Here is a 16,954-nt window from a genome sequence, read left to right as displayed (position 1 = left end):
AAAGATTTACGAGGATGTTTCCTGGTATGGAGGGCATTAGCTATGAGGAGAGGTTGGAGAAACTTGGTTTGTTCTCACTGGAACGACAGAGGTTGAGGGGCGACCTGATAGAAGTCTACAAGATTATGAGGGGCATGGAAGGAGTGGATAGTCAGAAGCTTTTTCTCAGGGTGGAAGAGTTACAAGGGGGCACAGGTATAAGGTGCGAGGGGCAAGGTTTAAAGGAGATGTACGAGGCAGATCTTTTACACAGAGAGTGGTGGGTGCCTGGAACTCGCTGCTGGGGGAGGTAGTGACTTTTAAGAGGCGTCTTGACAAATATATGAATAGGATGGGAATAGAGGGATATGGTCCCCGGAAGTGTAGGGGGTTTTAGTTAAATCGGGCAGCATATCGGTGCAGGCTTGGAGGGCCGAAGGGCCTGTTCCTGTGCTGTAATTTTCTTAGTTTTTTTGTCCTTTGTTATTTTTATTCCCTCCTTCTCCAGTTCTGCTGTATTAACACACTCGGTTGGCAATTCCAATCTTTTAGCTGCAGTTCCTGCGCCCTATGGAATTGCCATTCCCAATATCAGTCCATTTGGATGCCTTACTCCCTTAGAAGTGTAGAAGGAGGCCGTTTGGCCCATTGAGTTTGCACCGACTCTCTGACAGGGTATTTTATCCAGGCTCTCTATCCCCATAACCCCATTTACCCCATAATCACCCTAACCTACACATCTTGGAATACTAAGGGGCAGTTTACCAAGGCCTTGGACTGGGAGGAAATCAGAGCACCCGGAGGAAACCCACGCAGACATGGGGAGAACGTGCAGACTCCACACAGACAGTGACCCAAGGCTGGAATGGAACCCGGGTCCCTGGTGCCGTGAGGCAGCAGTGCTAACCACTGTGCCACCGCGCTGCAGTTCCCTCAAACAAAGCTTTTAAAACCTGTTTTTTTTTGTCTTTTCATTCCCCCCCTCTGAAAACTCTCCAGATGTTTGCCGGTTAGAAGTAATACTTTAGTCTTTTCCTGTTGTGTATTTGCTAGACCTTGTCTCCGCTCGATATGTACCCAAAGATCCTCGATTTCAGGCCAGTCATCATGGCAACGTTTACAATGACCTTGTCAAGGACCTGCCTTTGCCCGATGGTAAGTGTGGCTCAAATGATTTATTGTTCAGCGTCTTGGTCACATCTTTCTTCTGTTCAAACCTTGCTTTCTGATGTCTCAATTCGTTGTTAGACTTTGCAGCCATACTGCCTGCCCCTCAGTGGGTCTGTGGAGAACATTCCTGAAGTTTCTTGCCTGACTCTATATCCACATTATATACCTTTGTATAAAAACTGACCCTGTGCAGTGCTGCAACTTCAAACGAGTTTTATCTGAGTGTTTCAATCATTATGTAGCAAAGATCTGACAAGAAGAAACATAGGTCAGAATGATCCCATCACAGTCCTGGGATTCTACATGCGACCCCATACCATACCAGCCAGTGTGAGACCGATTGTCAGCTCTGAGAGACATTTCAACAGGTGGAACTTAGAATCATTGAAACCCTACAGTGCAAAAGGAGGCAGTCGGCCCATCGAGTCCCACCCAGGCCCTATCCCCGCTTAGCTACCCTGCTAATCCCTCTAACCTTTCACATCCCGGGACACTAAGGGTTAATTTAGCGTGTCCAATCAACTTAACCCGCACATCTTTGGACTGTCGGGGGGGGGGGGGGGGGGGGGGGGGGGAACCGGAGCACCCGGAGGAAACCCACACAGACACGGGGAGAACGTGTAAACTCCACACAGACAGTGACCCAAGTCGGGAATCAAACCCAGGTCCTTGGAGCTGTGAGGCAGCAGCGCTGACCACCGTGCCACCCAAACGTGATGTGAGAAGAGTGGCTTGGACCCTGGATTCTCATCAGAAACAGCTGGATGGGAGCAAGAGGCAACACATGGTCAGTTTACAGAGACAATTGATGGTCATGCCTCTTTTAGCCCATTGGATGCCATTCTTTAGGACACCATTTGAACCCTCTCCCATCCAGCTGTTTCCTACATGAATCCAGGGTCCAGGCCACTCTTCTCCCATCAGATTCCAGCTGTTGCAATGCCCCTGTGTCGGGCAAGTGTTCCTGACATTTGCCCGTCACACGTTGGTCCTGTGGTCTCTTGTGCTGCCGACATCATATATCTGTTTGAGTTACCCATGTGTAAAGTTGCTCATGTCTCTGGCTGTAGATTCTGTGGCTGTTCTTGCTCCCGCTCTTTCAGCATTCCCTCCCTGATTGAAGCGTTCTGCCGCTGTTGTTTTTCAGATTGTGGGACGTGGCAATGATCAGGTTGCAATCAGCTCCAAGTTTGAAACCAGGGAGGACATTGGTGAGTCAGCAATGAGGCGTTATGCTGCACTTTTAGGCTGCACACTCGCCACCCCACCCCCCGCGGCTGTGCGATGACCCTTCCCTCCCCCGCGGCGGTGAGTGTGCAGCAAACATCCCGGCGGACTGAGAGGAAGTGATTCCGAGTAGGAAGACTCCGCGAGTTCCTTCCTTCGTCCCCGCTCACCCCTACAATCTCCAGCCTGCTAAAACCTTGGAGCAATGACAGGAGGGAATCAGGAGACACTGGATCGACTGGTTTGCATCTACCCGACCCATCTTCCACCGAGGGCGCTACCCTCAGCTGTCCCAAACCTCTGTGTTAGGGACAGGAGTGAGGATTAATTTAAACAGTTCTCATCTCTCCTCTTAAGAACATAAGAAATAGGAGCAGGAGTAGGCCATCTAGCCCCTCGAGCCTGCCCCGCCATTCAATAAGATCATGGCTGATCTCTTGCCAGCCACCTGTAAACAGAAAGGTGTATTTCCCCCTTTATAACCGGCGGCGTATTTCCGAACCCCTCCGTTTTGGAATGATGTATTTTCTATTAATTTCTTTTAAACCAGCCTCCCATCCATTGACTCTGTCTACACTTCCCGCTGCCTCGGGAAAAGCAGCTAGCATAATTAAGGATCCCACGCACCCCGGACATTCTCTCTTCCACCTTCTCCCTTCGGGAAAAAGATATAAAAGTCTGAGGTCCCATACCAACCGACTCAAGATCAGCTTCTTCCCTGCTGCTGTCAGACTTTTGAATGGACCTACCTCGCATTAAGTTGATCTTTCTCTGATTGTAACACTACATTCTGTACTGTCTCCTCTATGAACGGTATGCTTTGTATAGCGCGCAGGAAACAATACTTTTCACTGTTTGTTAATACATGTGACAATAATAACTCAAATCAAATCAAATAACACCACAGCAAACCTGAGATAGGGTGAACTGAATGGTTAGTGTATTTGCATACTCTGAAACTTTGGAGGAGGGTCGCAGAGCAGTCCCCTTTCAATCATACAATAAAAGAGGGATAGAGAGAAAAAAGGATTTACAGGGCAAAGACCACAACAAAAAGAATTATTGTTTCACGTGGGCCCAGAGTCCACATTCTGAGTCCAGTGAGATATTCCTGAGGTCAGCAGGCTGAAAACTGATGCTGTATAATTCTCTTTTCCAGGTGAGTTAACTTCAATAATGAGATAGGCAGGCGGAGATGAATTAGTCTAATAGGTGATGGTACAGACATTCTAATGGAAACAGTGCATGTGGGGCCAGGTACTCAAACCTGGACATAGCCCCTTCTCTGGTGAGCTGCGGCTGGTGAGTTGCCGCTGGTGAGCTGGTAAATGACAGCCTGAGCTGTGCGGCTCCACAAGATTGTTACCGGTTCCACAAGCTAAGTCCATGTCACGTGATTCCCACCTCGCCACATTGTCATTGACAAGGGACATGTATCCCTCACCTGGGTTCCAGAGATTGTTAAATGCCCCAGCTATTAAAGAATTGAAGGGAAGGTTGCGGGGCCCTTTGTCCTAGCAGACCCGTGAGGTTGCGGGGGCCCTTTGCCCTAGCAGACCCGTGAGGTTGCGGGGGCCCTTTGCCCTAGCAGACCCGTGAGGTTGCGGGGGCCCTTTGCCCTAGCAGACCCGTGAGCTCAGGTTGGCCACATTGGGTTCTAAAATGCAAATGACCTTTTGAATTAGGTCTCTGCAGCCAATAAAGGGCCTGTGAAGGCTCCTTCAGGGATAATGAGGTGCAAGTTTCTTCGATACTTGTTTAAAAAGTCATTTGTGGGACGTGGGTGTTGCTGGTTGGGCCAGCATGTGTTGCTGGTTGGGCCAGCATGTGTTGCTGGTTGGGCCAGCATTTATTGCCTATTCCTCGTAACCCTTGAACTGAGTGGCTCGCTCGGCCTTTTCAGAATGCAGTTGAGAGTCAACCACATTGTTGTGGCTTTGGAGTCACATGTAGGCCAGACCGGGTAAGGGCAGCAGATTTCCTTCCCTAAAGAGCATTAGTGAACCAAATGGGTTTTTCCGACAATCGACAATGGTTTTATGGTCATCAGTAGATTCTTAATTCCAGATATTTTAAAAACAGAGTTCAAATTCAATCATCTGCCATGGCGGGATTCGAACCCGGGTCCCCGGAACATTAGCTGAGTTTCTGGATTAAGCGCATAGCGATAATACCACCAGGCCATCACCTCCCCATCTTCCACCAGGGTAACTCCTTTTGTTCAAGGGCACAGATAGACAAGGCTCCAGCCATTTGAAAAGATCTTTGTCCAGTTTTTAAAATTTTAGAAATGGCCATGACGATATCTATGCAGTTTAGGAAAATATACAGTGTGAGGTCTTAGTCCTGTTACATCTGAGGGACAGGAATTCAGCCTGTCCAGCCTATACCCATCCCTGCACTCTCACTCTCTCTGAGGTCCCACAACCTCCAGACTTTCTCAATCCTGAGATTGGTGCTAACCAATTGCTGCCTTCCTTTAACATGTCTCTTCACCCTTTGGGTCCCGCGATTAGTGCAACTGCTGGTGACCGCTTTGTGTTCTCTCTCGTGGCTCTAGCTGTGATCCGTAACTATGGTAACCTGTTGCTGGAGATGTCGGCCATTGTCCCAGACGGAATTGTGTCTTTCTTCACCAGCTACCATTACATGGAGAACATCGTGGCCTCCTGGTACGAGCAGGTAAAGGAGTGCTGGCTTTTCCTTCCGACTTATTCTGCCTTCACAACAGCTGATGATTCGGGGTTTGGGAGGTCCCCACAGAGACACAGAACATCCCGCATCATCGGCCCCCTGGCTCAGTGCCTGTTCTGTGTTGCCGTTAAATCTCCAGTCCAAACCCTGGTCAATTCTGGTTTAACTGTTCTGCTGTTTGGTCGGTGTTCCTCGGTGCCTCTGGGCTGGTGAGAATGGAGGAAATTAGGCAGAATTCCTGTTCATTATCACATGATTCCAATTGGATGTGTGGGTTAGGTTGATTGGCCATGCTAAATTGTCCCTTAGTGTCAAGGGGATTAGCAGGGTAAATATGTGGGGTTACGGGGATAGGGCCTGGGTGGGATTGTTGTCGATGCAGACTCGATGGGCCAAATGGCCTCCTCCTGCACTGTAGGGATTCTATGAAAATGCATGTGTCTGTTTCTGACAACCTGCCTGGCCCTCTGTGTGTGTCTGTGTGTTCAGGGATATGTATCTGTCTGTCTATTTCTGACTATATGCTTGTGTGTTCATCTGTCTGTGTCTATGTGTAGGTATCTGTACACATCTGCCTGATTCTGTCTGGGGGTCTGCCTGATTCTGTCTGGGTGTCTGGCTGCGCGGGTCTGTCTGTGAAGATATGTGAGTCCTTGCAAGAGCGAGTCAGGTTCCCACTGGCAGCAGCTTTACTCCAGCTCAGTTCCACGAGTATAGTCCTCACCTCAAAGGCACACCGTTTCAGATCTCTCTCAGATCTGCTCTAAACTCCAGCCTTCTTTTCCAGCCCAGCTGATCTTTGACTCAAACAACATTCCCCTGTGTTGGCCAGGCCTCCCTGCAGCATCTAAACAAGTTCCCAGGTTCTCCGCCACATTGCTGGCAATAACTGCAGTTCATCTCCCAGCTCTCTAACAGATAGCCACTCCTGGGCTCCTCTGAGCCCCAGCTGTCCACGGGTCATCCCCTTAGCCTCAGCTGCCCCCGGGGCTTCGCCTGAGCCCCGGCGGCCCCCGGGGCTTCGCCTGAGCCCCGGCGGCCCCCGGGGCTTTGCCTGAGCCCCGGGGTAAGGTTTTGGCGCCATAAACCAGTCACTTGTGTAATCTTCCTGCATCATTCCTGAACCACAGTTTTTGAGCATGGAACTGGATGTTTGAATCCCAACAATGGGAACAAATATTTTGAAATAGTTGACCTCAGTATCTTGTCCCCTCCCCCCCCCCCCCCGAATCAAAGGCTAAGCTTCTGCTTCTTGAACTTGAATTTGTCCTTGTGCAGTTCACACCACAGGTCATTGACCTGAACTCTGAACTCTGATTTTCTCTCCACAGATACGGCCTGACACGCTGTGTTTTGTTTTTGTGCTGAATAATATCATTGGTTTCAGCTGTTGTTTGAGGAGGAAGATTTCCTTCCTGGTTTCTAACCGAAGAGATTAAATTTTTCCCCATTTCCTTTTTAGGGAATTCTGGAAAACATTCAACGCAACAAACTGATTTTTATTGAAACTCAGGATGCTGCGGAGACCAGTGTGGCTCTGGATAAATACCAGGAGGTGAGTGAGACGGAACTGGGGGTGAAACACTTCGATCTGATCTGGAAAACTGGACACAAACAGTGCCAATAGCTGACCGGTTAATCTGTTTATAAATACTGTGCTGAACTGGAGTCCGACAGCAGAACTTCTTCATTGAAAAGCGCGTTGGATCTTTTATATCCACCGAGACAGGCTAACAAGACAGTCAGTTTGTCATCTCATTAAAAGATGGCATCTCTGACAATGCAGCACTCCCTCAGCACTGACCTACTGACAGTGCGGCACTCCCTCAGCACTGACCTACTGACAGTGCGGCACTCCCTCAGCACTGACCTTCTGACAGTGCGACACTCCCTCAGCACTGACCCTCTGACAGTGCGGCACTCCCTCAGCACTGACCTTCTGACAGTGCGGCACTACCTCAGCACTGACCTACTGACAGTGCGGCACTCCCTCAGCACTGACCTTCTGACAATGCAGCACTCCCTCAGCACTGACCTACTGACAGTGCGGCACTCCCTCAGCACTGACCCTCTGACAGTGCGACACTCCCTCAGCACTGACCTTCTGACAGTGCGGCACTCCCTCAGCACTGACCTTCTGACAGTGCGACACTCCCTCAGCACTGACCCTCTGACAGTGCGGCACTCCCTCAGCACTGACCTTCTGACAATGCGGCACTCCCTTAGTACTGACCCTCTGACAGTGCGGCACTCCCTCAGTACTGACCCTCTGACAGTGCAGCACTCCCTCAGTACTGACCCTCTGACAGTGCAGCACTCCCTCAGAACTGACCCTCTGACAGTGCGGCACTCCATCAGCACTGAGCCTCTGACAGTGCGGCACTCCCTCAGCGCTGACCCTCTGACAGTGCGGCACTCCCTCAGTACTGACCCTCTGACAGTGCGGCACTCCCTCAGTACTGACCCTCTGACAGTGCGGCACTCCCTCAGTACTGACCCTCTGACAGTGCGGCACTCCCTCAGTACAGCGAACCTGAATATTTAGCTAATTCATCTACTGAACTGGAAACTCTCCACCCAGGCTAAGCACAAGTTGGCTCCAGTAGGTTGTGTGTGCACAGCCGTGCAGAAATGTTTAAAGGGACCGTGCATTTACATAATCGCTCGCACACTGTGTCGCAAATTGATGGACGTTACTGAACCATAAAAATCAGAAGGTGCCAAATTTGATCCGGAGTCTGTGTCTATTTAGGGAAGGGATTATTGGTGGGGCACCTGCTGCTGATTACCAGCCAAACACATGTAGAATGTTATATATGCATGCATGCATGTCTGGGGATGGCCCACATGGGTATCAGTGTGATATCCTCCACAGTTCTGGCTAATTGTCTCGACTCGCACTACAAGAGTAATGGTTTCCTTGGAGGCTAACAGCATTGATGGATCTGTTCCCCCGCATCGGATCAGTGCCTTCAGGGGAGGGGAGTGAGTTCGGATTCAGAGAGGAAACAGTCTGGATTGGCTAAGGCTGCGTGATCCTCACGCCGTGATCCCTTCCAGTTGGCTTCTGCTGAGTGATATCTGTGTTCCGTTGGCAGGCATGTGAGAACGGGCGCGGGGCCATCCTGCTCTCTGTCGCAAGAGGAAAGGTCTCCGAGGGGATAGATTTTGGTTAGTGCCGTAATTAATCATTGTCCTTTTGCTCTCGTGAGGAGTGATTGTGAGTGAAATCTGAATCTGCCTCATCCTCGTGAAGTGTTTTGCTTAAATCCTTCAACCCAGCAGCAAAGTAAACTTTGGGGAGGAGCAGAGTCTGTCTCCCTGCTTACGTATCGTCCTGTTTGCACACTGCTTCCTTTCTACCGTTAATTCAGTCAGAAAGAAAACTGGAGGTGAGAATCATAGAATCCCTACTGCGCAGAAGGAGGCTGTTCAGCCCATCGAGTCTGTATCGACCACGATCCCACCCAGGCCCTATCCCCATAACCCGACGTATTTACCCTAGCTAGTTCCTCTGACACTAATGGGCAATTTAGCACGGCCAATCCACCTAACCCGCACATCTTTGGACTGAGAGGGGGAACCGGAGCACCCGGAGGAAACCCACGCAGACATGGGGAGGACGTGCAGACTCCACACATACACATACATACACACAACACACACACACACATACACACACATACACACACGTATACACACACACTGACCAAAGCCGGGAATCGAACCCGGGTCCCTGACGCTGTGAGGCAGCCGTGCTAACCCACTGTACCACCGTGCCGCCCATGGCACAGTGATTAGCCTTGCTGCCTCATGGTGCCCCTTAGTGGCCCAAGATGTGTCGGTTGGGGGGATTCGTGGGGTAAATATGTGGGGCTACGGGGATAGGGCTTGGATGGGATGCTCTGTCGGAAAGTCGGTGCAGACCTGATGGGCCAAATGGCCTCCTTCTGCACTGTATGATTCTATGATGAGTGCTGACTGAGTGAGGGCTGGTTCTCACAGCCAGCGAAGAGTAGTGTGATCCATCCGTATATCCATGTTACTGTGAATAAGTTAAATGATGCAGTGTTTAATTGGGACAGGTGGTTATGCTGAGCCACACACAAGTGAAGTAAAGTTTCTGTCTTTATCAGAGTGCATTCACTCACCTTCATACCAGGAGAGCTAGATTCAGTTCGATACACCAAGCAACCTGATCGAGGTGTACAAGATTATGAGGGGCATGGACAGGGTGGATAAGGAGCAGCTGTTCCCCTTAGTTGAAGGGTCAGTCACGAGGGGACACAGCTCCAGGTGAGGGGCAGGAGATCCGGGGGGATGTGAGGAAAGAACATTTTACCCAGTGGGTGTTGACGGTCTGGAATGCGCTGCCCGGGAGGGTGGTGGAGGCAGGATGCCTCTACAAGTCACACTGTTAATAACTCCCTGCTCAATCTCTGACCATTTTCAGTTGGTGGCCCTCTCATCACAGAGTCAATAACTGAAGACAATATTCACTCTGATTTTTAAAGCACATTATTAAATTTATTCTGAGTCTTCTCTGCTCCCATGGCAACAATCCCAGTTTCTCAAATCTCTCCTCATAACTATGGGTTTTCATGATTGACAGCCATGCCTATAGCTGCCTGGGCGCTAAGCTCTGGAATTCCCTCCCGAAATCTCTTGTTATTCTGTCTCTCCCCCTTTCAGATGCTCCTTAAAATTTGATCAAGCTTTGGATCACATGGGCTAATGCAGCTCGCTGTCTGATTCTGTCAAGTAAAGGCCTCAGTGAAAGATTTTGTGATGTATTGTTGCTTTAATGGTGCTTTACTGATACAGTTAGTTGTTGCTGAAACCAAGTAATTCTCTGGCTTGTTGAGCAGATACCTTACAGCGTGTGTGCGACGGCGTGTGTGCGTGTGTGAGACGGCGTGTGTGCGTGTGTGAGACGGCGGGTGTGCGCGTGTGAGACGGCGTGCGTGCGCGTGTGAGACGGCGTGCGCGCGCGTGTGAGACGGCGTGCGCGCGTGTGTGAGACGGCGTGCGCGCGTGTGTGAGACGGCGTGCGCGCGTGTGTGAGACGGCGTGCGTGCGCGTGTGAGACGGCGTGCGCGCGTGTGTGAGACGGCGTGCGCGCGTGTGTGAGATGGCGTGCGCGTGTGTGAGACGGCGTGCGCGCATGTGTGAGATGGCGTGCGCGCGTGTGTGAGACGGCATGCGCGCGTGTGTGAGACGGCGTGCGCGCGTGTGTGAGACGGCGTGCGCGCATGTGTGAGACGGCGTGCGCGCGTGTGTGACGGCGTGCGCGCATGTGTGAGATGGCATGCGCGCGTGTGTGAGACGGCGTGCGCGCATGTGTGAGACGGCGTGCGCGCGTGTGTGAGACGGCATGCGCGCGTGTGTGAGACGGCGTGCGCGCGTGTGTGAGACGGCGTGCGCGCGTGTGTGAGACGGCGTGCGCGCGTGTGTGAGACGGCGTGTGCGCGTGTGTGAGACGGCGTGCGCGGGTGTGAGAGACGGCGTGCGCGCGTGTGTGAGACGGCGTGCGCGCGTGTGTGACGGCGTGCGCGCGTGTGTGAGACGGCGTGCGCGCGTGTGTGACGGCGTGCGCGCATGTGTGAGACGGCGTGCGCGGGTGTGAGAGACGGCGTGCGCGCGTGTGTGAGACGGCGTGCGCGCGTGTGTGAGACGGCGTGCGCGGGTGTGAGAGACGGCGTGCGCGGGTGTGAGACGGCGTGCGCGCGTGTGTGACGGCGTGCGCGCGTGTGTGAGACGGCGTGCGCGCGTGTGTGAGACGGCGTGCGCGCGTGTGTGACGGCGTGCGCGCGTGTGTGAGACGGCGTGCGCGCGTGTGAGAGACGGCGTGCGCGCATGTGTGAGACGGCGTGCGCGCGTGTGTGACGGCGTGCGCGCGTGTGTGAGACGGCGTGCGCGCGTGTGAGACGGCGTGCGCGCGTGTGTGAGACGGCGTGCGCGCGTGTGTGAGACGGCGTGCGCGCGTGTGTGAGACGGCGTGCGCGCGTGTGTGAGACGGCGTGCGCGCGTGTGTGAGACGGCGTGCGCGCGTGTGTGAGACGGCGTGCGCGCGTGTGTGAGACGGCGTGCGCGCGTGTGTGAGACGGCGTGCGCGCGTGTGTGAGACGGCGTGCGCGCGTGTGTGAGACGGCGTGCGCGCGTGTGTGAGACGGCGTGCGCGCGTGTGTGAGACGGCGTGCGCGCGTGTGTGAGACGGCGTGCGCGCGTGTGTGAGACGGCGTGCGCGCGTGTGAGAGACGGCGTGCGCGCGTGTGAGACAGCGTGCGCGCGTGTGTGAGATGGCGTGCGCGCGTGTGAGAGACGGCGTGCGCGCATGTGAGAGACGGCGTGCGCGCGTGTGAGACGGCGTGCGCGCGCGTGTGAGACGGCGTGCGCGCGTGTGTGAGACGGCGTGCGCGCGTGTGAGAGACGGCGTGCGCGCGTGTGTGAGACGGCGTGCGTGCGTGTGTGAGACGGCGTGCGCGCGTGTGAGAGACGGCGTGCGCGCGTGTGAGAGACGGCGTGCGCGCATGTGTGAGATGGCGTGCGCGCGTGTGTGAGACGGCGTGCGCGCGTGTGTGTGACGACGTGCGCGCGTGTGTGTGACGGCGTGCGCGCGTGTGTGTGACGGCGTGCGCGCGTGTATGAGACGGCGTGCGCGCGTGAGAGAGAGACGGCGTGCGTGAGAGAGACGGCGTGCGTGAGAGAGACGGCGTGTGTGAGAGAGACGGCGTGAGAGACGGCGTGCGTGCGAGAGAGACGGCGTCGTGTGTGAGAGACAGCGTGCGTGCGTGTGTGTGAGAGACAGCGTGCATGCGTGTGTGTGAGAGAGACAGCGTGCGTGTGTGTGAGAGAGACAGCATGCGTGTGTGAGAGACAGCATGCGTGTGTGAGAGACAGCATGCGTGTGTGAGAGACAGCATGCGTGTGTGAGACAGCATGCGTGTGTGAGAGAGACAGCATGCGTGTGTGAGAGAGACAACATGCGTGCGTGAGAGACAGCGTGCGTGTGTGAGAGAGACAGCGTGCGTGTGTGAGAGAGACAGCGTGCGTGTGTGAGAGACAGCGTGCGTGTGTGAGAGAGACAGCGTGCGTGTGTGAGAGAGACAGCGTGCGTGTGTGAGAGAGACAGCGTGCGTGTGTGAGAGACAGCGTGCGTGTGTGAGAGACAGCGTGCGTGTGTGGGAGAGACAGCGTGCGTGTGTGAGAGAGATAGCGTGCGTGTGTGAGAGAGACAGAGTGCGTGTGTGAGAGACAGCGTGCGTGTGTGAGAGAGACAGCGTGCGTGTGTGAGAGAGACAGCGTGCGTGTGTGAGAGAGACAGCGTGCGTGTGTGAGAGACAGCGTGCGTGTGTGAGAGAGACTGTGTGCGTGTGTGAGAGAGATAGCATGCGTGTGTGAGAGAGATAGCGTGCGTGTGTGAGAGAGACAGCGTGCGTGTGTGAGAGAGACGGCGTGCGTGTGTGAGACGGCGTGCGTGTGTGAGAGAGACGGCGTGCTTGTGTGTGAGAGACGGCGTGCATGCGTGTGTGAGAGAGACGGCGTGCGTGTGTGAGAGAGACGGCTTGCGTGTGTGAGAGAGACGGCGTGCGTGTGTGAGAGAGACGGCGTGCGTGTGTGAGAGAGACGGCGTGCGTGTGAGAGAGAGACGCCGTGCGTGTGTGAGAAAGACGGCGTGCGTGTGTGAGAGAGACGGCGTGCGTGCATGTGTGAGAGAGATAGCATGCGTGTTTGAGAGAGGCGGCGTGCGTGTATGTGTGTGAGAGACGGCGTGCGTGTGTGAGAGAGACAGCGTGCGTGTGTGTGAGAGATAGCGTGCGTGTGTGAGAGAGATAGCGTGCGTGTGTGAGAGACAGCGTGCGTGTGTGAGAGAGACAGCGTGCGTGTGTGAGAGAGACAGCGTGCGTGTGTGAGAGAGACAGCGTGCGTGTGTGAGAGAGACAGCGTGCGTGTGTGAGAGAGACAGCGTGCGTGTGTGAGAGAGACAGCGTGTGTGTGTGAGAGAGATAGCATGCGTGTGTGAGAGAGACGGCGTGCATGTGTGAGAGAGACGGCGTGCGTGTGTGAGAGAGTCGGCGTGCGTGCGTGTGTGAGAGAGACGGCGTGCGTGTGTGAGAGAGACGGCGTGCGTGTGTGAGAGAGACGGCGTGCGTGTGTGAGAGAGACGGCGTGCGTGTGTGAGAGAGACGGCGTGCGTGTGTGAGAGAGACGGCGTGCGTGTGAGAGAGACGGCGTGCGTGTGTGAGAAAGACGGCGTGCGTGTGTGAGAGAGACGGCGTGCGTGCATGTGTGAGAGACATAGCATGCGTGTGTGAGAGAGACGGTGTGCGTGTGTGAGAGAGGCGGCGTGCGTGTATGTGTGTGAGAGACGGAGTGCGTGTGTGAGAGAGACAGCGTGCGTGCGTGCGTGTGTGTGAGAGAGATAGCGTGCGTGTGTGAGAGAGATAGCGTGCGTGTGTGAGAGAGACAGCGTGCGTGTGTGAGAGAGACAGCGTGCGTGTGTGAGAGAGACAGCGTGCGTGTGTGAGAGAGACAGCGTGCGTGTGTGAGAGAGACAGCGTGCGTGTGTGAGAGAGACTGTGTGCGTGTGTGAGAGAGATAGCGTGCGTGTGTGAGAGAGACGGCGTGCATGTGTGAGAGACGGCGTGCGTGTGTGTGAGAGACGGCGTGCATGCGTGTGTGAGAGAGATAGCGTGCGTGTGTGAGAGAGACGGCGTGCGTGTGTGAGAGAGACGGCGTGCGTGTGTGAGAGAGACAGCGTGCGTGTGAGAGAGAGACGGCGTGCGTGTGAGAGAGAGACGGCGTGCATGTGTGAGAAAGACGGCGTGCGTGTGTGAGAGACGGCGTGCGTGCATGTGTGAGAGAGATAGCATGCGTGTGTGAGAGAGACGGTGTGCGTGTGTGAGAGAGGCGGCGTGCGTGTATGTGTGTGAGAGACGGCGTGCGTGTGTGAGAGAGACAGCGTGCGTGCGTGTGTGTGAGAGAGATAGCGTGCGTGTGTGAGAGAGATAGCGTGCGTGTGTGAGAGAGATAGCGTGCGTGTGTGAGAGACAGCGTGCGTGTGTGAGAGAGACAGCGTGCGTGTGTGAGAGAGACAGCGTGCGTGTGTGAGAGAGACAGCGTGCATGTGTGAGAGAGACAGCGTGCGTGTGAGAGAGACAGCGTGCGTGTGAGAGAGAGACGGCGTGCGTGTGTGAGAGAGACGGCGTGCGTGTGTGAGAGAGACGGCGTGCGTGTGTGAGAGAGACGGCGTGCGTGTGTGAGAGAGACGGCGTGCGTGTGTGAGAGAGACAGCGTGCGTGTGTGAGAGAGACAGCGTGCGTGTGTGAGAGACAGCGTGCGTGTGTGAGAGAGACAGCGTGCGTGTGTGAGAGAGACAGCGTGCGTGTGTGAGAGAGACAGCGTGCGTGTGTGAGAGAGATAGCGTGCGTGTGTGAGAGAGACGGCGTGCATGTGTGAGAGAGACGGCGTGCGTGTGTGAGAGAGATAGCGTGCGTGTGTGAGAGAGACGGCGTGCGTGTGTGAGAGAGACGGCGTGCGTGTGTGAGAGAGACAGCGTGCGTGTGTGAGAGAGACTGTGTGCGTGTGTGAGAGAGACTGTGTGCGTGTGTGAGAGAGATAGCATGCGTGTGTGAGAGAGACGGTGTGCGTGTGTGAGAGAGACGGCGTGCGTGTATGTGTGTGAGAGACGGCGTGCGTGTGTGAGAGAGACAGCGTGCGTGCGTGTGTGTGACACGGCGTGTGTGTGTGTGTGAGACAGCGTGTGTGTGTGTGTGAGACAGCGTGCATGTGTGTGTGAGAGAGACGGTGTGCGTGTGTGAGAGAGACGGCGTGCGTGTATGTGTGTGAGAGATGGCGTGCGTGTGTGAGAGAGACTGCGTGCGTGTGTGTGACACGGCGTGTGTGTGTGTGAGAGACAGCGTGTGTGTGTGAGACAGCGTGCGTGTGTGTGTGAGAGAGACGGTGTGCGTGCATGTGTGAGAGAGATAGCATGCGTGTGTGAGAGAGACGGTGTGCGTGTGTGAGAGAGGCGGCGTGCGTGTATGTGTGTGAGAGACGGCGTGCGTGTGTGAGAGAGACAGCGTGCGTGCGTGTGTGTGAGAGATAGCGTGCGTGTGTGAGAGAGATAGCGTGCGTGTGTGAGAGAGATAGCGTGCGTGTGTGAGAGACAGCGTGCGTGTGTGAGAGAGACAGCGTGCGTGTGTGAGAGAGACAGCGTGCGTGTGTGAGAGAGACAGCGTGTGTGTGAGAGACAGCGTGTGTGTGAGACAGCGTGCGTGTGTGTGAGAGACGGCGTGCGTGTGTGAGAGAGACAGCGTGCGTGCGTGTGTGTGACACGGCGTGCGTGTGTGAGAGTGACAGCGTGTGTGTGTGTGTGAGACAGCGTGTGTGTGTGTGTGAGACAGCGTGTGTGTGTGTGAGAGACCGCATGCCTGCGTGTGTGTGACACGGCGTGTGTGTGTGTGAGAGACAGCGTGTGTGTGTGTGAGAGACCGCATGCCTGCGTGTGTGTGACACGGCGTGCGTGTGTGAGAGAGACGGCGTGTGTGTGTGTGTGAGACAGCGTGTGTGTGTGTGTGTGAGACAGCGTGTGTGTGTGTGAGAGACCGCATGCCTGCGTGTGTGTGACACGGCGTGTGTGTGTGTGTGAGACAGCGTGTGTGTGTGTGAGACAGCGTGAGTGTGTGTGTGAGACAGCGTGTGTGTGTGTGAGAGAGACAGCGTGCGTGTGTGTGTGAGACAGCGTGTGTGTGTGTGAGACAGCGTGTGTGTGTGTGTGAGACAGCGTGTGTGTGTGTGTGAGACAGCGTGTGTGTGTGTGTGAGACAGCGTGTGTGTGTGTGTGAGACAGCGTGTGTGTGTGTGAGACAGCGTGTGTGTGTGTGAGACAGCGTGTGTGTGTGTGTGAGACAGCGTGTGTGTGTGTGTGAGACAGCGTGTGTGTGTGTGTGAGACAGCGTGTGCGTGTGTGTGAGACAGCGTGTGCGTGTGTGTGAGACAGCGTGTGCGTGTGTGTGAGACAGCGTGTGCGTGTGTGTGAGACAGCGTGTGCGTGTGTGTGAGACAGCGTGTGCGTGTGTGTGAGACAGCGTGTGCGTGTGTGAGACTGCGTGTGTGTGAGACAGCGTGTGTGTGTGTGTGAGACAGCGTGTGTGTGTGTGTGAGACAGCGTGTGTGTGTGTGTGAGACAGCGTGTGTGTGTGTGACACGGCATGCGTGTGTGAGAGAGACAGCGTGTGCGTGTGTGTGAGACAGCGTGTGTGTGTGTGTGAGACAGCGTGTGTGTGTGTGTGAGACAGCGTGTGCGTGTGTGTGAGACAGCGTGTGCGTGTGTGTGAGACAGCGTGTGCGTGTGTGTGAGACAGCGTGTGCGTGTGTGAGAGACAGCGTGTGCGTGTGTGTGAGACAGCGTGTGCGTGTGTGTGAGACAGCGTGTGTGTGTGTGTGAGACAGCGTGTGCGTGTGTGTGAGACAGCGTGTGCGTGTGTGTGAGACAGCGTGTGCGTGTGTGTGAGACAGCGTGTGCGTGTGTGAGAGACAGCGTGTGTGTGTGTGTGAGACAGCGTGTGCGTGTGTGTGAGACAGCGTGTGTGTGTGTGTGAGACAGCGTGTGCGTGTGTGTGAGACAGCGTGTGCGTGTGTGTGAGACAGCGTGTGCGTGTGTGTGAGACAGCGTGTGCGTGTGTGTGAGACAGCGTGTGTGTGTGTGTGAGACAGCGTGTGTGTGTGTGTGAGACAGCGTGTGTGTGTGTGTGAGACAGCGTGTGTGTGTGTGAGAGAGACAGCGTGTGCGTGTGTGTGAGACAGCGTGTGCGTGTGTGTGAGACAGCGTGTGTGTGTGTGTGAGACAGCGTGTGTGTGTGTGAGAGACAGCGTGTGTGTG

The 16,954-nt window shown here is 54.9% G+C and overlaps 1 protein-coding gene across 1 annotated transcript in view; it reads left to right on the top strand.

The window, feature by feature from the left end:
- Positions 1-16,954, top strand: part of ercc2 (excision repair cross-complementation group 2) — a gene marked incomplete at its 5' end in the record, with an annotated part of 47,391 nt that overhangs the window by 18,000 nt on the left and 12,437 nt on the right. Inside the window, 5 exons of the mRNA XM_078207662.1 lie at positions 1,033-1,134; positions 2,297-2,360; positions 4,937-5,058; positions 6,533-6,625; positions 8,169-8,241. Coding sequence (XP_078063788.1) covers positions 1,033-1,134; positions 2,297-2,360; positions 4,937-5,058; positions 6,533-6,625; positions 8,169-8,241 — 454 coding nt within the window. The remainder of the gene's footprint in view (positions 1-1,032; positions 1,135-2,296; positions 2,361-4,936; positions 5,059-6,532; positions 6,626-8,168; positions 8,242-16,954) is intronic.

The sequence above is a fragment of the Mustelus asterias genome, unplaced genomic scaffold (genome assembly GCF_964213995.1).
Source record: "Mustelus asterias unplaced genomic scaffold, sMusAst1.hap1.1 HAP1_SCAFFOLD_2571, whole genome shotgun sequence".
NCBI classification, from domain to species: Eukaryota; Metazoa; Chordata; class Chondrichthyes; order Carcharhiniformes; family Triakidae; genus Mustelus; species Mustelus asterias.
Note: the sequence above shows the minus strand (reverse complement) of the source record. Positions and strands in the feature narration are given on the sequence as shown.